Raw genomic sequence first — 22,400 nt, forward strand, 5'->3', positions numbered from 1 at the left:
GATCGATTTCTCTTCATCAACTGTTTCTTTAGTTAATAACTCAACTGCAAAAACGTTCAAATTTGAGTTTGCTATATAATTCGATAGTTGAGGTTCTGATCTATCTTCCACATTGTCGAATACAGCTGGGAACCCAGCAAATCTTCAATGGCACTAACGTTCCTAGAGGAACTTCGCCGTCTCAACGTAGTATTACTTGCGTCATTTTTATTAGTACTTAGTTGAGTTTTCTATGCCAAATAACACGCCTTGAATGCATTCTGAGTGGCAAGCTCTAGAATACGCGTGATCACAGTGCAAGTAGAAGGAAATTTCTTTGACGAAAAATTCCCCCGACCAGAACGGGAATCGAACCCGAACACCCGGCATGTTAGTTATGACGCTAACCACTCGGCCACGGGAGCACAAACCCAGCAAAAATTAAATCGTATAATTTTGCACGTGCCAATTCTTACAAGAAATCCAAATAAATCATAATCGCATATAATATCAATTAAAGTATGTATCGTGTATATTTGAAATCGCATAAAATGTAAAAATTCGATTTTATATACCATTATCAAATAAAGTCGCAATTCGGTATAATAAACATCAATTTTATGATGTACATTGTCGTAAAATATATTTAATCCGCATCATATGCGTATATTACGCTGATGCAGTTTGTATGTCGCATAAGCGTATAATTTAAAGTACTGTAGTAAATCGTGTTGCATGCTGAAGAAAATCATGAAACAGTAAATCATATTAGATCCTAATAAAGAACATATTACATCATATTGAAATGTCAATGAAATGCTGATGCACTCGAAAATTTTAACTGCTGTTGAATAGCTGGTGAATGATAATCCAGACGACCGGAGTTCGAACCCACATCGCAGCAGTTTTCACCAAACATCAATCTATGCCATTTTAAACATTCATATTCCACTCCCAACACAAGTCAATCAAACAATTATTATGTCTACAAACATAAATACTCATATATAAAAATGGCGATTCGTGAGGCTATAATAAACATTAAACGAAAATATTTTGCGCCATTTATTTTTTTCTATGTCTGTAATAAATCGTAATGAGTATGGCAAAAGTCGTATTTGGTGATTCGACAATTCATGAATATATTCATATTAGATCGCAATTCAATTCAACATAATCGCTATTATAGCCGGTCAAAGTTGCATATTCATCCAAACAAATTCGGTAAGCATTTGGCATGTATGTATATGGCCTCCACTTTTGCATGCATATGCCAGTTAGGCGCATTATATGCCAACCAAATTTTAGGGCATATCCCAGCAAACATTAAATCGCATAACAAGCGTATGTATAACATCATATGCCCTAAAATTTGGTTGGCATATAATGCGCCATTCCCAGCACCCCTTTCATTCTAAGCCCCTTAATTCATTTTTCACAATTCATAATGTTTTGAATTCTGAAAACAATTGCCCATATAATAACCAAGAAGTCATCCATACATCGGAAGATGGAAACTTTTACAGGATAAAAGTTTTTTTGTATAAACAACTTTTCCATGTTTTCTTTGAAAAAAATATAGTGTATTCGACAAAGTTTAAGATAATATTTAAATATGAAAGATTAAAATATTAGGCGTACCAGTGAGTTTCTTTGATTTTACAACAGATGACGTGACTTGATTATTATTCCAGTGAATCAAATTTCCAGACATTCGTTGAAAAGCTACTGTCATTGCGTTTCAAAAAGTTGAAGCGTAAACAACATAGTTTTTTGCCACTTCGAATATGTCGAGTTTCGTACCAGCGAGAGTGTTTTACGGGGAGTGTTACTTCATTACTTCAATATAAAGAAAAAAGCTGCGGAAAGTCATCGAATTTTGGTGGAGGTTTATGGTGACCATGCTCCATCTGAACGAACGTGTCAGACGTGGTTGGCACGGTTTAAAAGTGGTTATTTTGACATGGAAAACGAAGAACGTTCCGGACCGCCAAAAAAGTTTGAAATTGGAGGCTTTACTCGATCAAGATCCGTCACAAACGTAACAAGAATTTGCAGATACACTTGGAGAGCTCAGCAACCCATATCCGATCGTTTAAAAGCAATGGGAATGATCCGAAAGATAGGACATAGGGTGCCGTATGAATTGAAGCCACGAGACGGTGAACGCCGTTTTTTCACGTGCGAACAACTGCTCCAACGGCATAAAAGAAAGGGTTTTTTTTTGCATCGAATCATTACTGGCAATGAAAAGTTGGTCAATTACGACAATCCTAAACGTCGGGCAACGTATGGATACCCCGGACATGCATCAACATCGACGGCCGCGCGGAATATTCACGGCCAGAAGGTTATGCTGTCTATTTGGTGGGACCAGCTGGGTGTGGTGTACTATGAGCTGCTAAAACCGAATGAAACCATTACAGAGGACCTCTACCGACGACAATCAATGCGTTTGAGCCGTGCACTGAAGGAAAAATGGCCCCAATACGAGCAAAGACACGATAAAGTTATTTTGCAGCACGGCAATGCTCGGCCGCATGTCGCGAAACTGCTCAAAACATACATGGAAACGCTGAAATGGGAAGTCCTATCCCACCCGCCGTATTCTCCAGACATTGCTCCGTCCGATTACTACCTTTGTCGATCGATGTAACATGGCCTGGTTGACCAGCACTTCTCCAATTTTAATGAAGTCAAAAATTGGATCGATTCGTGGCTAGCCGACAAACCAGCCGATTATTTCCGCAATGGGATCTGTGAATTGCCAGAAAGATGGGAAAAAGTTGTGACTAGTGATGAGCAATACTTTGAAATTTTGTAACTATTTTTGCAGAAGTAAGCATTAATTTTTGAAAAAAAAAACGAAGAAACTTACCGGCACTCCCATTATGTAACAGTGTTTCGATGGTAAAAAAGAGTTCGTTTTTAAAAAAATCACAACTTTTGAACTACTCAATGGATTTTGGTGCTCGATGCTCGATTAATAACTATTTTTGCCGCGAACGGATTTTCACGATTTGCATATCAATCGTATCGGAAGTTTTCTATGATTTGTTCTTTCTTTCTTTCTTTGTTTTTAAGAGGCTTTAAACTTTGAAGTTCATTCGCCTCTAAAGGATTTGTTTGATATGCTGTACATTACAATCCCATAGTCTGTATATGGTTTAAATTGATGAAAATTAGCAGCATTCCCACTCCCCCATACATTTGTTCTCTCCATTTGTGTGCTTTCCCGGACAGAGCTGTCAATAACGGGTAACTGATGCAGCCACTAGAATAGAAACAACGAAGGGCGATAGCGAAAAGAGAATGTTTGCGAAGTAAACTCCGCCCTTGCATAGTAAGTAAGCTGTCGCTAACGTATAAGTATTGCATCTCCTCTGAGGAAAATTTTTAGAATCTTTCTGTGCCCGAAACAACAAAGGTTGCTTATTCTGATCGCTCTGTGTTTTATGTTTCCCCTCGAGCTGTGAACGCTAGTGAATATTTCACTTGAAGTGCTTGAAGTGCAAAGCAAACGAAAAAAGAGATAAGTGGAAATGATTATAACTTGCTTCTAGCCATCAGTGTTTGGCTTTGGTTTGGTTCTGAACTTGTTCATTTCCTGCACATGTGAATTTACCGTCATTCTCTGTGAATTGCCTTCTGCTGATGTTAGTCGATCACATATTTCAGAGTTGTTATTTCCAGTTGATATTTGTTTGCATCACTCCTTCATCCTCCTCAAAATCAATATCTTCAATCCTTTCTAATTGCCCATTCTCTATACTAAGCACATGTGACACGGTGACACATTCTTCATCGAGTTCCGGTACAACTATTCGATTCTCAGGAGCATATATCATAAACAAGTTTCACAGAGTATTTATTAACTGCACCACATCTATAAAACTGCGTATAGACCATAAAACCGTTTGGAACCATTTGCAGAAGATTGGATTCCAAAAAAAGCTGGATGTATGGGTGTTGCACACGAGTTGACACAAAAAAATTTTTTAGACCGAATCAACGCCTGCGATGCACTGCTGAAACGGAACGAACTCGATCCATTTTTGAAGAAGATGGTGACTGGTGATGAAAAGTGGATCACGTACGACAACCTAAAGCGAAAAAAGTCTTGGTCGTAACGCGTTGAGTTGCCCAAACCATCGCCAAGGCCGGATTGACGGCCAGGAAGGTTTTGATGTGTTTGGTGGGATTGGAAGGGAATCATCCACTATGAGCTGCTCAACTATGACCAGACCCTCAACTCGGTTCTCTACTGTGAGCAGTTTGACCGTTCAGGCGATTGACCAAAAGCGGCCAGAAATGATCAATAGGAATGGTGTTGTTTTCCACCAGGACAACGCTCGGCCTCACACATCTTTGATGAACCGCCAGAAGCTACGGGAGCTCGGATGGGATGTCCTATTGCACCCACCGTATAGTCCGGACCTGGCTCCAAGTGATTATCATCTCTTCCATGCAAAACGCTCTTGGTGATACTAAGTTGGCCTCAAAAAAGGCTTGCGAAAACTGGCTGGGGTTTTATAAGGGGAGGGGGGATGGGGTTTAATGAAGTTGCCTTCTAAATGGCAACAAGTTTGCGACCAAAACGGCGCATATTTGACATAAATTGTATAACATACTTAAAGTTAAATAAAGCGTCAAAGTTCGATCAGAAATACGACATTTCATTTTCCCCAACCCTATATAAACGCCCAGTGATATCATCGAGACGTTACTGTATATCAAATTAAAGCCAATTTGCTAGTCTTACGTGCGATTCACATAGAACGTTACGGAAAAGAACGTCCACGTTCCGTCACCGTCTCGGCCAATTCATACATGCAGTCCATGCTTGCAGCAGCACCGTCACGTCAGGTAGTTTCCCTTCTGAAAGAATATTTAGCTATAAACCAAAGATGTTGATCGATTTGATCAACCCAAAGAAGAATTATAAACAAATGCTGGTACCACATCCGCATGATGATGCTTCTAATTCTAGTAATAACTTTCATCGACATGACCCTTTAAATACACTGACACCTGGAGATATCGTGTGGTACAAGCTTAACATTCCGCATTTACGTGAAAAATGGATTAAAGCGTCATTTCTAAAACGATTCTCCAAAAATTTACTACTGATCATGGTTGGAAACGAGGCGACGACTACCGTTCATCCAACGCAGATCAGAATCGTTAAGGATAGACAAGGAACATCGAATCAGCCAAGGACGTCTTTGAGATTGGTCGAAACTGGTCGGCCAATACCGACTACCGCTGAAACTGAGATGCCAATCGTGGAGGATAGAAATGATGATCGACAAACGTCTGCTCGAAAGGAGAATCAACCAACAGAAAGTGGAAGCAGAAAAAGAAAGTATCCGCCTGAATCGGGAATGCTGACTGGCCTACCAAGGCGTTCGAAGAGATTGAAGATGCCAGGAATAGAAAATGAATATGAATATTTTTGAATTTTTGTTCTTATTTCTGAAATTTTGTAAGGGGGAAGAGCTATTGTATATTGAATTAGTATTTGGTTTAGTTGAAATTTAGAATGTTTTCGAACATCTACCAAATGAGTATATATATATAAATTTTAGATAGTTTCATTTATTCGCGTATTCAGCACGAATCGACATACTGCTGATAAACATACTACTGTCAAAGTATTTGTTTAGAATAAAGTCTTCTGACTTCGACTACCAAACGTGACACACCTGTTTTCATTAGCTCCGAATACAATCTCAGTTGATAAATAAATCGATTGTTTTCCCTCGGTGAACAGGGATTGTTTATGTATGTGAATGTTTTCATAAGAATTGCATGGTAGAATAACTGACGTAACGTGACGTGACTGGACGTGAACGTGACGTGGATGTTGTATGTGAATCGCACTTTATTCGGAAAAATATTACACTTGCAAAAAATATATTTTGTTTTTGTAATTTTTGATTGTATTTGTCTCTTACATGGCTTTGGACTAGAGGGCGCTATATTTTTTTTCAATATTTTTTCTAGCTGAGGTTTTTTACATAACATATCAAAAATCAGAGAGGCTTTTTTTAAGTTTTTAAGTTGGATGGTTCGAAAGAATAAATTTTCCCCTTTTTTTCTACTACAAAAACTCGAAGCTTTTGAATTACTGGATCGATTCAGATGATCGACATTTTATGATGCTTCTAAGCTTTGATTTGATATGTCGATCATTTGAATCGGTTCAGTAGTTCGAAAGTCATGAATTTTTGAAAAAGTATTTTTTGGAAAAAAAAAAGCGGCAAAAGCTGATTTTTCGAACTACCCTAAAATGGAAATGAGCACCCTAATGAAAAAATAAAAAAAAAATACAAATGATGTTTTGCGATAAAGAACAAATTTACCTCTTTTCAAGAAAATCTGAGAGCCACTTTATCGGTCTGACATGGAATGGCTGTTATAACACATTAAGTTCCAAGTTAAGCTTGGTTTAGAGTTCCTTTGAACGTGAACTTGAACAGATGGTGGAATAGTATGATCATTTCACGGTGAAATACATTGCGAAAAAACAACTCAAAAAATCATGGTGAATAGAATGATTTTGTTCACGTTTACGTTTACGTTTACGTAAACGTTTACGTAAACGTTTACGTTTTAAAAGTTCGGCAGTAAACGTAAAGTAAATAAACATCGATCTTCAATACAATTATTCGGATAAAATATATAGTTGTTCACGAATCAACCCGAACCAATGAAGTTTTTCAACCCACGCAGAGATCCGACTGAATGAAATTGCATCCATATCAAAATGTTCATTGAAAACTTGACAATTGCTAAACATATCCTTTTACAGTTCACGGTGAAATAATTTGCAGACTGCCTTGGGACATTCGAACGTGAACATGAAGGGGGAAATATTTTGACGTCTATATTCACCACTGTTTTCACGTTCACGTTCACCGAAGTCGATGAACAAAAATTAACAAAAAAGTCACAGGAGGGTTGTGCCCGAGACACGACCGCATAGTTGACGTAGGATTCCGTTTGGCTATTTGTTGATTTTGGACATGTTTGAAGAATTACATCGTTATACTCTTTGATAACGATTCGGTGGCCCTCAAAAGGGCCGTTTTGTTTGGTTGTTAGGTATTGTTTGTTCACTCCACCAGTGTTTACCGAGTGATGATGACAGAAGGATAGTAAACAGTCGTTGGATGGTGCGTATCAGATAAAAGATACCGAAGTGGAACGAGATATGACGAAAACCTCTGTGATCCTAGACGAGATGCCTTCTGTGTTATGTATGGATGAAATAAAGAGAAAATGTAGTATAAAATAATTACCAATACCGAACACAATTGTCAATTTTCCTCATCAGTAAAAACATGTTACTTTATTATAGAGAAAACATATTTAAAATGGAAAGGTAATTTTCTTTTATAATTTTTACTTTCTGAGTGTCTATTCAACCCAATGCGAATTTTAATTGGACTAACAACACCTAATACTATATGTAGAGCATATGGGGAATCACTAATATTTCTTCACTTTCCCAATCTTTCTCGCCGTATAAACTTTCCTTGGGTGACAATGAACACAACAAAACAGACAGTTTAAACCAAACGATTCGTTCTCGAGTGGGAACATACCTTGGTTTTCATTTAGGAAAAACGAAATAAATCGTTTTTTGTATCAAGTCATTTTTAACACAACTGCTACCATATACAATTTTACACTTACACTTGTGCTAAATGTTTCACAATAAACGATCGGTCATTGATATGAAATTTCACGAAGCAACCAACTTCAAGTTCCAAATTTAAATTTCATTGGCTAGAATTAATCGTATCACTCACCTTACTTACAATATAAAAATGCCCCCGACTTGCATTTATTTGCAATGCCGATTTCCCCCAAGCAGATTGGTTTTGATGTATCTGTTAGGGAACACATTTCGGTAGGAACAAAAGTTCCCCCTACTTTCATGCATTTTCAATGTCGTTTTCCACCAGGAAGCTTGGTTTTGATGTCTCTGTTAGGGACCCGCCGCATGTGTCGTCAATTTCGACCAATCAGAAATGGGTATTTCCGTTAGGATAGGGGTTGAGGTTTTTCAATTGTTCGATAGTTAGTTACATGATATATATTATTTTATTCAAGGTGAAAAATTGTTATAGAGTGCCGAAATCGTTTGATGCAAAAATATCATCATTCCATCATGAAATGACTGAGCAATAAGCGTTTGAAGTTGGACATTTTTAGCGATTTTCGTTTTTTAATTTGTACCCCCATATGTTCCCGAAAGACGTAATCCTACGTCAAAAGTGTTCGTCCGCGTTCACGGGAACTCTAAACCTACCTTTAGTTATCTTACAACATGGATCGTTTACAATATGGATTGTTTACGAGCTCACAATGTGAAAAACTTATTGGAGTGTTTTTTTACAAAATAACTCTAACTATTTAAGCTTCTTTCTTCAATTTACAACTACTCAAAACTATCATCTGTCAGCTAATGTCTAGTATATCAAAACCATGTAAAAGGAGTAGATAGAAAAGATTCCAAGCAGTAAATGAACGAAACTCATCAGAATCTGAAATATTCATGTGTTTTTAACTTTATCTTTCGAACCTCGACATATAAAATCAGATATTAGAACGGATATTATTCAAATACAAAATGTATATTTATATTCCTCGTTAACGCGTAATGTTCGCCTTTTTCATTTAGGTAAAATTATGTTCATAACAAAACATATTTCAAGGACACCTTAATTCTAACACCTTATTCTTGAAAATGGAATATGGTGCTAAAAGTTGTCGGAGTTCGGGTTCAGACTAGTCGTGTCGATGTTTACCTGATAACCGAACAACTGGAACCGACATTCGTTTCATGATGAGTTTACTCTTCTGAAGGGAGTTGGAACACCTCCTTCCTGAATGCAGCTTTTTCTTCCGACAAAATAAACAAAAGTGGAGAATTCATTCCGATCGGTGAAAATAGGGAAGAAGCGTGCTCAGAAATCGAAATTTGTTTTTGAAAAGTTTTCTGGAAAGTAGATATGTCGATAAGGTATCTGATTGTGATAAACTCATTTAACTTATATTAATATAATATCTTTAACAGCAATCCCAGTTCGCCGATTTCGCGGAGTCCTTTAGTGGACAAAACGCTTGACGTATATCTCAATAACAAACGTTCCCGCGAATGCCTTCAGTGGGGATCTATCAACATCGTTCTTTTGTCGATTATTTTCTTCGATATCTCCAGCAAATGCCCGTATTCTTTCTCCCAGTGGTATTATCTGGAATATGCAGCGGCGGGTATACTCTCATGCAGCGCATTATACTATTTCGCTCGTTATTTCTACTATATATTCAGCAAAGAACCGTTAACAGGAACGGAAAATCAACGCAAACTTCTGAAATTTGAGGTGAATGACAAATCGTTTATAATAAAGACACCTAAGTCGAAAAGTAAACTTGATACGAACACCACTCCAACAAATGTATTGTCGGTTAGTTTGCATTCGTTCAACAATAGTGGTCTCACGGCTACTTCGCCGGGTTGGGTTTACAATCGCGGAAGCACACCTCAGACCCCGATTGACCGAAATGCCTCAGCGCAGAATTACTCATTTGAGGCTTCATTCAATGCAAGTCCCAACACTTCGTCACATTTCTCTCCTTCACTCCGGAGGGCGGCCAACAAAGCGGACTTCATTGTGGACGAGAAGGGTTTGCAGCATTATCTCAGGTATGTGGTACCGTAGTAAAAATTTGCAAGGAATAATATTCTTTGTTTATAACTAGGGAAGTTTCTAACGAAGAGAAGAATAATAGTTCTTACCTAGAAAAACTGAATACATCTGCGAGCGGAATGAACTCATTCTGGAATAGTTATAAGATGGATGATATGTCCAATCTTCTGAAAACGTCTCTCTATCAACTTTCACCTTCGGCTCCGCCTAGCAAACAAATAATTAAGGAGCACGAAAGTGGGTCATACAATCCAATTGATCCGGATGTTAGCTCTGAGGTACTGAACAAAGTGTCATCCGTACAACTTTCAAATTACGTAGCAAATCTGAGGATGGTGGGTTAATTTATATAAGTTATGAGCGGGCATCTTAACAAACTTGTACTTTCCAGTGGATATCGCTAACAATTCTCCAACGAATAGTCTCGGAAATGGAGAGCATCGATGCTTCTTTCAAGAACCGTGGTTTTTCGGACATTCAGCTTGGCAGCGTAGGATTGGAAAGGTTGAAGAAAACCGCCGAAAATCAACATTTGGTAACGATGTACATTCCGAGATTACCACTTCTGATTCCTTTCCTCGAGATGTCCACCAATCAAGAATATCTAGTCCAACGAATTCGTGATCTCTCTAAGGGGAGCTGCATAACAGATTACCGTTGGAATTCCGGCTCGTCCTACAAGGGACTCAACTGGGACGAACACTTACCCACGGATTCTGCTGTAAGACCATGTAATGTGTTGTGTAGACTAGATAATTTAAATGCTCTATTCCCATGAAGGTTATTTTCCATTTGTTCTGCACATACATGGATAGCCAGCTGCGGCCACTACCTCAGCCCGGTGGTCGTCCGTTTTATCATCGATACGTCGTTATGGCCGATAAGACCAGTCCAAAGGAAACACTGCTAGAAGTAAAAACCAAGAACAAAGCTAAATGTGCCATATTGTGCACGAATCCGATGAAGCCAAAGTTCAACTTCATCTCGGATGATAAAATACACACCTGTGCTCACGTAAGAACTTATGCATATTTGGTTTTTATACTATTGCTAAGCTATTTTTTTTTGCAGGATCGCAACAACCTTTACTATGTTATAATTCAGTTTCTTATTTATATGAAAAATAATCATGAAGGTTTAGTGGAGGGCATCAACCTCGGGAAGAGTGGTATCAACATCTTGTGTGTTCTTGAAGACTAGCTTGGAATTGCTCACAGCAATGTGTTTTCAAATGTTACATAAAATATTTTTTATTCATATACATTCATTAATTCCGAAAACCCTGAATAATGAAAGTAATGCTGAACAATATTATGTGTATATAACTTTTGGTCCCTCTCAATTCTATTGTTTCCGAATTTCCGATACAGCTGTTTTGCGATCATTCGTTATTTCGATCCGTAGCAAACACCGTCAGAGAATATGGTTCTTGAAGAAACCCTGCAATTTTACAGAATATGCTGGGCTTATTCGCCGAAAAGTCACCGATTCATTCTTGTGTGTACCCATACACCCGGGAACTTTTTTTTAAATCTTCTAAAGACTCCCAGTCTCCAAGTTGACTAGGAAGTGAGATTTTTGCTCACTAAACCCATCCTTTAATCGTTGTGCCTGCTTCCTCTCGGAATCACATCTGTATTACTTCGGAAGGAGGCTATGGACCCTATTATAGAAATAGAATCGATAAGAATTTTGGTCGTTAGCTCTATGTTACTATTACAGAGCGGACTCGATTATATACAGTCTCGGATTTCTTTTCACTGTATATAATCGAGTCAAAAAATATATTTTTTATTCATTTTTTATGCATGTATTTGTGCATGTACTGTGTATAATCGCGTTCGATCTGTATAGATACCGAGCAAGTCGATAGCGATTGCATTTATTAATTTTGATTTCATTTCAGATAGATACTTCCACGCACAACTGCACTACTTCATACAATACAGTTGGATTTTGAATCCGAGAATGGCAATCGCTGTCTGCTCAAATCCAAACCCTTCGGAGTTCAAAACAAAAGCTACTGCAATGTCGCAATGTCTCAAAAACGAAAAAATAACCTCTCTGATATCTAGATATGTTATGTAAAAAATCCTCAGATTTCAAGGAAAAATATAAAAAATATAGTGCCCTTAGTCCAAAGCCATTACGAAAACAAAATTCATTTTTTTGGAAGTATAAATTGTTTTAACAAAAGTTATGAATTTTTGAGAAACAGTAGGAAAAATTATGTTTCAGTCAACCCTAAAATGGAAATGGTCACCCAAACGAAAAAATAAAACAATACGGGTCTAATATTTTGCAATAAAGAACAAAACTACTACTTTTCTTGGAAATCTGAGAACCACTATATATATATATATATATATATATATATATATATATATATATATATATATATATATATATATATATATATATATATATATATATATATATATATATATATATATATATATATATATATATATATATATATATATATATATATATATATATATATATATATATATATATATATATATATATATATATATATATATATATATATATATATCTCGTGTCACGATGTTCGTCGTCTAACTCCCGATTTTTAAGAAATTATGCTCAAAAAACTTGGTAGGCATAAGAATAGGTCGTAAACTATACCTGATACCGCTAGGATACCGATTACCATACTTTAATTACAGGTTAAGCTGACCCTATGCAGGAAAAAAAAGATTTTCTGATATTTTTATAATATTCAAAGTATTGCCCATCGCTAGTCACAACTTTTTCCCATCTTGTTGGCAATTCACGGATCGATCCAATTTTTGACTTCATTAAAATGCAAAGTGCTGGTGAACCAGGCCATGTTGTATCGATCGAAAAAGGTAGTAACGTACGGAACAATCTCTGGAGAATACGACGGGTGGGATAGGACTTCCCATTTCATCGTTTCCAGGTATGTTTTGACCGGTTTCGCGACATACGGCCGAGCATTGTCGTGCTGCAAAATAACTTTATCGTGTCTTTGCTCGTATTGTGTTGTGGCCGTTTTTCCTTCTGTGCACGGCTCAAACGCATCAATTGTTGTTGGTAGAGCTCCCCCGTAATAGTTTCATTCGGTTTTAGCAGCTCTTAGCACACCATACCCATCTGGTCCCACCAAATAGACAGCATAACCTTCTAGTCGTGAATATCCCGCGCGGCCGTCGATGTTGATGCGTGGCTGAGGTATCCATACGTTGCCCGACGTTCAGGATTGTTGTAATGGACCTGCTTTCCATCGCCAGTAACGATTCGATACAAAAGACCCTTTATTTTATGCCGTTGGAGCAGTTGTTCGCACGTGAAAAAATGGCGTTCGACGTCTCGTGGCTACAATTCATACGGCAGCCAATGTCCTATCTTTCGGATCATTCCCATTGCTTTTAAACGATTTAAACTCCAAGTGTATCTGCAAATTCTTGTTGCGTTTATGATGGATCTTGATCGAGTCAAGCTTCCAAATCTTCATCTTCAAACTTTGTTGGCGGTCCGGAACGTTCTTCGTCTTCCATGTCAAAATTACATCTTTTAAACCGTGCAAACCACGTCTGACACGTTCGCTCGGTTGAAGCATGGTCACCATAAACTTCCACCAAAATTCGATGACTTTCCGCAGCTTTTTTCTTCATATAGAAGTACTGAAGTAAAACTCCCCGCAAAAACACTTTCGTTGGTACGAAATTCGACATATTCGAAGCGGCAAAAAACTATGTTTATGTTTCAACTTTTTGAAATATACTGAAAAAGACACACAATGACAGTAGCTTTCCAATGAAAATTTCTGGAAATTTGATTCACAGGAATATTAATGAAGTTACGCCATCTTTTGTAAAACCGAAGAAAATTACCGATTCACCTAATAAATCCAAGATGGCGGCCGCTACAAAATGGCGGATCACGTATTTTCTCAGAACTCCATCAATATGCTGCCCATGTTTGTATAGGAGACGTAAACGACAAAATGAACAAAATCGACTTTTTCGCTGTTTCGCATTCTACACAATGTAATACGTTTGCTCAACATGCAAATAAACATTTTTTGTTTGAAAACATTTGAGCAATTTTGAAAAAAACCTTTCCGAAAAATCACTGTTTGTCCACATAACAGACGTAGTTCCATACAGATTTCATACATCGTTCGAAAATGAACCATTGTCAGTATTATGTGCTATAAGCTAAATCTACATTTGAATCACATTCTTTGTAGAGTCCAAACATGTCTGTCACGATAGTGTCTTATTACTTAGTGTTTCCTAATAGATGAATATAAGAAACCATTGAAACGCTGCTCATATAATTACTATTTTGTGTACCCGTTGAACAAAGAGAAGCAATTGTGTTTTTTAATGTTTTAATTACCTAAATTTCTGCATTTGAATCTTCAAGTAGATAATGAAACAATCAGATCAGTGGTAAATTTAGAATAATATTGGCATTATAACTCCTCGGATTCAACATTAAATTATTCCACATACTCCGCATTTACTCATATTGTTGGAGTAAGTCACTCCACCATCTTTATGCGATTGATCGTGATAATGGTAAATCATGTTGCTAAAATTACCAACATTGCAGATTGCCTTTACAAATTCGATTAATTTAAAAAAACACGAACCTGTTGTTCTTATCATATCCCAGAGTATTCTTCAGGAAAAAAGTACTATCATAGATTCGCAACAAATCAAGAGCACCTTTTCCAGACATTTCACTAATTTTTTCCAACCCTTTTTGATTTAATCCGATAACAACTGAAACTACCCACGGAGACGTTTTGACTATCATCGAAATTGTAAATACTAACGCTACAAACAGAGCAACCTGGTCATTACGTCTAGCTATGGGGACAAATGTTCATTGAAACGATTGATTGTCCGCATAAATAGACGCAAGCGTTTTCCAAATGGAAAAAAAAAAAGTTATAATCCGCAAAATCACCTAGGCCCTCTTTTTGCCGATAATATCTTCCAATTGGACAGATCATTTCATCGGAAATTTTCATGGTTATGTTTGTAGGCCAAAATCATGGGCAGTATGGGTGTCAAATAAAAAGGCTTGATTAGTAGAACACATTTATTTATGAAAAATGCAAATCCAAAATGGTTGCCACCACAAAATTCCGCAATATATTTATTTTTTTAAAAACCTCATCAATATGAATCAAATGAAAAGGCTTGATTAGTAGAACACAGCTATTTATGAAAAATGCAAATTCAAAATGACCGTCACCACAAAATGGCGCCATGTATATATTTTCTTCGAAATCATATCAATATGGGTATCAAATGAAATGGTTTGACTAGTAGAATACAGTTATTTGTGAAAAATGTATATCCAAAACGGCGGCCGCTACAAAATGGCGGATTACATGTCTTCTCACAACCCCATCAATACGGGTATCAAATTAAAGGGCTTGATTGGGAGATTACATTTATTTTAAAAAAATGCAAATCCAAAATGGCTGCCACCACAAAATTCCGTAATATATTTATTTTTTCAAAAACCTCAATATGAGTATCAAATGAAAGGGCTTGACTAGTAGAACATAGTTATTTAAAAAAAACAAATCCAAATTGACCTCCACTACAAAACGGTGAAACGGTGAATGTTTTTTTTTCAATACCCCATCAATATGGGTATCAAATGAAAGTGCTGTTAGAACGTAGTAGGTCATGAAAAATCCAAATCCGAGATGGCCGCAGTCCCCAAATAACCAAATACTTTTTTAAGTGGTTTCATTCAGCTTGACCTGTTTGTATGTGAATTTCAATGTCTGTGGGGTACCATGTATTTTTGCAATCCCCTCAATGTCAGTATTAAATAAAATGATTCGACTAATAGAATACAGTACATCGTAAAAATTAGAGATTAAACGAATATCCGGTATCCGGCCAATATTTGCTGTCCGGCTGGATACCGGATAGTAACTCAATATCCGGCCGGATACCGGATATTCAAAAAAATTGTAAGGGGTTGTATCTAGGACACGACAGCATATTTCCGACGTAGAACTACGCAATTATTATATTGTGCAATCCACTTGTTTACCACTTCGAATATTATTTTAGAATGCTTCGAAACTTTAGTAATAGATTATGTTCTTCGTCACAAGTAAATTTGATGAACGTCCTTTTACGTTTGATATGATGCCTAGGACTACCAAAATATGTGAACGGAAGAATTGTCAAACGATCATTGTATTTTACATTTCCCTCTCAAACTATTGCACATCTCATGTTTACGTAGTTCTCGAACCGCGAAAGTTCATTCACCTCTAGTATCTGAAATGACGATTTTCCCAGGCTTCTCAGTTTAAAAGTACGTTTTAGGGAAACATATTCCGGTCTGCACAACAACAAGCGAATACAAAAGTACTCAACACCAAAAAATACCCCCGTGTTGAATTGCTGGTAACCCTAAATCATCTTCAAACATGTAACGTAGAGTTACGGAAGAAAAACGATTGTTTCTAGCCATTTTAAAAAGTAACGTTCATTGTTAAGTGTTGTTCACTACAGGCCTGTTCACAAAATTATATTGTCAAGAGTTATTTAAACTATTTGTTGAAGGAATTATAATTGGAGGTGGACTTAATGTAAGAATCATTATATATATATATATATATATATATATATATATATATATATATATATATATATATATATATTTTTTTTTTTTTGTGAAAGTATAATTAATTCAAATACATTTGTAGCTTCAAGCAAACTCCATCACATTCCACGAGTTTCGCTTTGGGAACCATCCGAAAATTATAAAGTTTCTCCAACAAACTTGAAGATTAACGCACTATATAGCGAGTGTGATTCGAGTACATATATCAACGATTAATTATGTTGCATGTGAGAAGAAGCCGATCTAAGCCAGGAGTTAACCTCACTTTGACTGGTGGAAACAGTAACGTTGTCGGTGACGCAGCAAATGGCGAAATGTTAGCACCAGTTGAGCAGAATGCAACCCACGAAGGGCCCGAAAATCAGTGTAAGGAATGTAATGAACCTGATTGGGCAGACGAATGGATGGTTATGTGTGATCAATGCGAGTATTGGTACCATTTCCGTTGTGCCAGAGTTGATCACAGTATCGCGAATAAAACCTTCCTTTGTTCGAACTGTGTACCACGTAAATCACGAAATGGGAACGGTTCTAGATCCAGCAGAAGTACCTTTTCAGGTGCTTTAGAAGCAAGCATGGAGCTTGAGCTTCTTAAGCTAGAAGAAGAAAAAGCCCTCGCAAAACGATTACTGAACGATCAGCAAAAGGAAGAGAAGGAACGACAGGAGAAGGCTAGGAATGAAAAGCTTCTTCTCGAACAAGACTTCATCAATCGAAAATACGAAATTATGCGACAGCATTTGACCGCGGATAGTGAGGCACGTAGTACTACCCGCCATCAGAATCATCCAGGATCCAGAAGAACGCAGTTATGGATTAAAGATCAACAGTCTTCGGATCCCAAAGGAGATGTCAGTATTTTGCAAATTAACGATGCCGGTGTGAAAAACACCCCATCAAACAACGTCAATGAACAACGAAACCTCATCGGAGACCACAATGAACGCCTTTAGATAACGATAGGGTCCATCTGATTGATCTCATTTCTCCAACCATCACGACGCCTTCAAACGCATTTCCAATTTCGTCTATCCAGCCGACTCAAACTACAACTACAGCGGTGCGAAATTTCGATCGTTCCGAAGAATCGATTCAACCGGTTGGCAGTAAGCAGCAGATGCAGTACCACGAAGAGTTACGCGAAAGAAAGCAGTTTCCAGAGAATTCACAAAAACAATATTTACATCCTCGACAGAGTAACCAACATGTGTCAAATGAACAGTTGACAAGGCAGATGCATTCTACTGTCTTAAACGCTCCTGATTTAGTTGACACTTCATTAGTAAATAAACAAACGCAAGTATTCAATGCTTTGCCTATGTCGACACTTCAGAATGTTTACGAAAATAAAGCACAATATTCGGGATTGAATCAGACACCCTATGGAGGACGTACTGTAGACTCTCGTTTCCCACCATACGTACCTCCGGTTCTCCCTAACGGCGGTAATTCTACAGCGATGGTAAATTCAGGGAACTGTATTTCATCGGGTACATTACCCATTACTGGTGAATTCCAAATTCCTTCTCCGCAACAACTTGCAGCACGTCAAGTTGTTCCTCGAAGTTTACCTACATTTGATGGCAACTGCAGCGATTGGTCTATTTTCTACAGTAGCTACATACATTCAACGAACATGTGTGGCTACAGTAACGAACAGAATTTACCTCGTCTCCAGGAGTGCCTGAGAGGACGAGCCAAAGAAGCTGGTAGCAGTTTGCTATTACATCCGTCATCAGTCCCTAAAGCGATAACCACGTTACAAATGTTGTATGGAAATCCTGAGAAAATAGTGCATAGTCTCCTGAATAAAGTACGTGCAACAGCTGCACCTAGACCAGATAAACTGGATACGCTGATAAATTATGGTCTAACAGTTCAAAATTTATGCGATCATTCGCGTGCGGTTGGAATGGAGGCACATCTGAATAATCCTACTCTTCTTCAGGAATTAGTTGATAAGCTTCCTCCCAATATAAAACTTGACTGGGCTCTTCACCAACAGCGGAATCCTGGTGCGGATTTGGGCACATTTGGTGATTATATGACAACAATAGTAGCAGCCGTGAGTAATGTGACGATAGCGACTGGCAAAGAAAAAGGATATGTAAATCTCCACACACAAGAAGAAAATTCAAACCAATTTCACAACGACGATTACAGAATAAAAACGCACTCTGAACGATGTCCAATATGCGATGTAAGAGGTCATTTTGTACGCGATTGCATTGAACAATGAGTTTACAAGATCGTTGGAAGAGAGTCGAAGAGCTTCGTCTATGTAGACGATGTTTAATTTCTCATAAACGTTGGCCATGCAAAGTAGGGGTTTGCGGAATCGGTGGGTGCCCTTCTCGTCATTCCCGATTATTGCATCCTGGGAAACCCGATAATTCAGCTCCTCCATCTGTGGAAAGTGGAATTGTTTCGTTACATCGACAACCATCCGAGCTCATTCTTTTCCGTATACTATCAGTTACACTTCATGGTAAAATGGGTTCCATAGATACGTTCGCCTTTCTTGATAACGGCTCTTCAATAACGATGGTAGACCAGGCAATTGCAGAACAACTCGGTACGAGAGGGGAAAGTGCACCATTGTGCATGCAATGGACGTCAGGAGTGACCAAATTCATTGAGAGATCGCAACGTGTAAATATATCAATATCCGGGTTGAAAAGCAATAAAATATATACAGCTACGGATGTCCGCACCGTAGAAAATCTACAGCTTCCAGAGCAGTCCGTTGATTATGGAAAATTATCAAAAACGTTCACCTATTTAAGAGGTCTTCCTATTCACAGTTATGAAAATGCTGTTCCCAGAGTTCTAATTGGTCTTAACAACGCGCACTTGATAACAACGCATAAAATACGAGAAGGCCGCCCAGAGGAACCAGTAGCATCTAAAACACGGCTTGGCTGGGTTGTTCACGGACGCACTCAATCAGACAGAGAACCATTTTCACACGCGCATCTGCATATTTGCGAAATATCTTCTGATAAAAAATTACATGATGCGGTCGAGAATTTTTTTGCTATTGAATCATTGGGAATAAGCGCCGTTAAAAAACTCGAAGGGACGGAAGACACTCGTGCTAAAGCAATTTGAAGAACACCACGATTCGTTTACCATGCGGCAGGTTTGAAACCGGGCTTCTATGGAAGGAAAATATTGTGGAGTTTCCTAATAATCGAATGATGGCTGAAAAAAGATTGAAATGCCTTGAAAAAAGATTAGAGAAAAGTCCAAATTTATACAAAGCTGTGAGGCGCTTAATTGATGATTATCAAACTAAAGGATATGCGCATAAGGTATCTTCCTTTGAAATGTCTAGGTTTGATGCGAAACGTACATGGTTTCATCCAATAAACGTGGTACTAAACCCTAAAAAACCGTCCAAAGTCCGTGTCGTATGGGATGCTGCAGCTAAGATGAACGGAGTCTGTCTAAACTCGCAATTGTTAAAAGGTCCCGACTTGCTAACATCACTTCCAGGAGTTCTCTTCCGTTATCGACAGCGAGCAGTAGCTATAAACGGAGACATCCAAGAGATGTTCCATCAAATTGTGATACGGGAATCTGATCGTTCTGCGCAGCTTTTTTTTGTGGAGGAATAGTTCCACGAGTCCTATCGAAGTTTTTTGTATGGATGTGGCAACCTTTGGCTCGACTTGTTCACCCTGTTCGGCCCAATATATCAAAAATATTAATGCGGATGAATACCAAATAATGTATCCCAGAGCTGCAATGTCCATCAAAACTAACCACTATGTGGACGATTGCTTGGATAGTGTTGATACGGAAGAAGAGGCGGTCAAGCTGGCTCGTGAAATTAAGCTTATCCATAGCAAAGCAGGCTTTCAAATAAGAAACTGGCTATCTAATTCCAACAGTGTTCTGCAACAGTTGGGAGAAATCAATCCAGTGAATACGAAATCAATTTCGATAGGCAATAACAATACTACGGAGCGCGTATTAGGGATGATATGGGTCCCCACTGAAGATGTGTTGACATTTCTACTCACACTACCCGACGAATTGCAATCATTGATAGAAGGAGTGTTAGTCCCTACTAAAAGGAGTGTCCTAAAGGTCGTCATGAGTGTTTTCGATCCCTTAGGATTTGTTTCTCCATTCATTATTCACGGTAAAGTGATCATCCAGGAAATTTGGCGATCGAAAACAGATTGGGATGAGAACATTCCGGAACATATTTTTACTCGTTGGCAACAGTGGCTAACCGTGCTCCGAGACATCGAGCGGGTGAGATTACCCCGATGTTTCTTCCAAGGGTACACGCCTGCCAGTTTTGATTCTATGGAATTGCACATTTTTGTTGATGCTAGTGATGAGGCGTTTTCTGCGGTTGGTTACTTCAGGATTATAGACCACGGTGAAATTCGTTGTGTACTCGTCGCTTCTAAAGCAAAGGTTGCTCCCCTTAAACCATTATCAATACCGCGCTTAGAGCTACTTGCGGCTGTTATTGGAGCTAGATTAGCGAAGACTATAGAAGAAGATCACAGTTTACCAATTAAACGACGAATAATGTGGAGCGACACCAGTACAGTCCTATCGTGGATACAGTCGGATCAACGAAGATACCGTCAATTTGTGGCATATCGTATCAGTGAAATACTGAATGAAACATCAATAAAAGATTGGAGATGGCTTCCTACACGTTTGAATGTGGCAGACGAAGCCACAAAATGGGGCAAAGGACCAACATTTAATTCAAATTGTCGCTGGTTTGCTGGGCCTGAATTTCTATACGAAAATGAAAGTGAATGGCCATCATTTCACCCTCCCCCACCGAACACCTGCGAAGAGCTGAGATCTGTTCATGTTTCCCGTAACCTGAGCATTGAATCTATAGTAGAATTCGATCGATTTTCACAATGGCAACGTTTAGTCAGAAGTGTGGCATATATTTGTCGATTTCTTGAAAATGCTAAGTCTTGCTGGCATCGTCGGAACGGACATCAGTACGATAATCCTAAGAAAACCGGACTTGATGGTGATGAGCTTAAACGAGCTGAGAATATCATTTGGCGGCTTGTTCAGCTCGAGGCATTTCCTGACGAAATGATAACCTTGAAGAGAAACGAGACGCTTCCATCAGAACAACAACAGAGCTTGAACAAAGTAAGTCGAATATTCAAACTCTCCCCATTTTTGGATGAAAATGGCGTGATGAGAGTTTCCGGCCGGATAGAAGCAGCACCATTTGCTCCATACGATTTAAAGTTTCCCATTATAATACCAAAACGACATCACTGTGCTGGATTACTTTTGAAATAGTATCATGTGTATTACCGTCACGCAAATAACGAGACCGTGATTAATGAAATCCGTCAAAAATACCATATGTCAGAGCTACGTGTAGAAGTGCGTAAAATAAGCAGCAAATGTGGGTGGTGCATAATACATAAAGCCGTTCCTCGGGCACCGAAGATGAGCCCCTTGCCCGCTGCTCGATTACAGCCGTTCATTCGACCTTTCACATTTACAGGGTTGGATTATTTTGGCCCCTACCCTGTAAAACAGGGAAGAGCTACGGTGAAGCGATGGGTGGCGCTATTCACCTGTTTAACAGTGCGCGCAGTCCATCTGGAAATCGTTGCAACTTTGTCCACGGATTCGTGCAAAAAGGCTATACGACGCTTCATTGCACGAAGAGGAGCACCATCGGAAATATTCAGCGACCAAGGAACCAATTTTATAGGAGCCAGCAGGAAACTGAAACAAGAAATAAAAGAAATCAATAATGAATTGAGCAGCACATTCACTGACACAAACACAATTTGGCGATTCAACCCTCCAGGTGCACCTCACATGGGAGGCTGTTGGGAGAGAATGGTTCGGTCAATTAAAACTGCATTGAATTCTCTACCCACTCAACGAATTCTGGATGAGGAGACCTTTTCAACTCTTTTAGTTGAAGCTGAATACATGGTTAATTCGAGACCATTAACATATATGCCAATCGAGGGCTCGGACGAAGAATCATTGACTCCGAACCATTTTATTATGCTTAAT

The 22,400-nt window shown here is 38.3% G+C and overlaps 1 protein-coding gene across 1 annotated transcript; it reads left to right on the top strand.

The window, feature by feature from the left end:
• The first annotated feature begins 8,853 nt into the window (after nucleotides 1–8,853).
• Nucleotides 8,854–11,015, top strand: LOC129768014 (transmembrane protein 209). Its single transcript, XM_055769370.1, has 6 exons — nucleotides 8,854–9,013; nucleotides 9,068–9,697; nucleotides 9,754–10,036; nucleotides 10,093–10,422; nucleotides 10,482–10,715; nucleotides 10,773–11,015. Exons 1-6 carry the CDS (start codon nucleotides 9,003–9,005, stop codon nucleotides 10,899–10,901), a joined length of 1,617 nt encoding a protein of 538 aa, XP_055625345.1. The 5' UTR covers nucleotides 8,854–9,002; the 3' UTR covers nucleotides 10,902–11,015.
• The last annotated feature ends 11,385 nt before the right edge of the window (nucleotides 11,016–22,400 follow it).

The sequence above is a fragment of the Toxorhynchites rutilus genome, chromosome 2 (genome assembly GCF_029784135.1).
Source record: "Toxorhynchites rutilus septentrionalis strain SRP chromosome 2, ASM2978413v1, whole genome shotgun sequence".
NCBI lineage: Eukaryota > Metazoa > Arthropoda > Insecta > Diptera > Culicidae > Toxorhynchites > Toxorhynchites rutilus.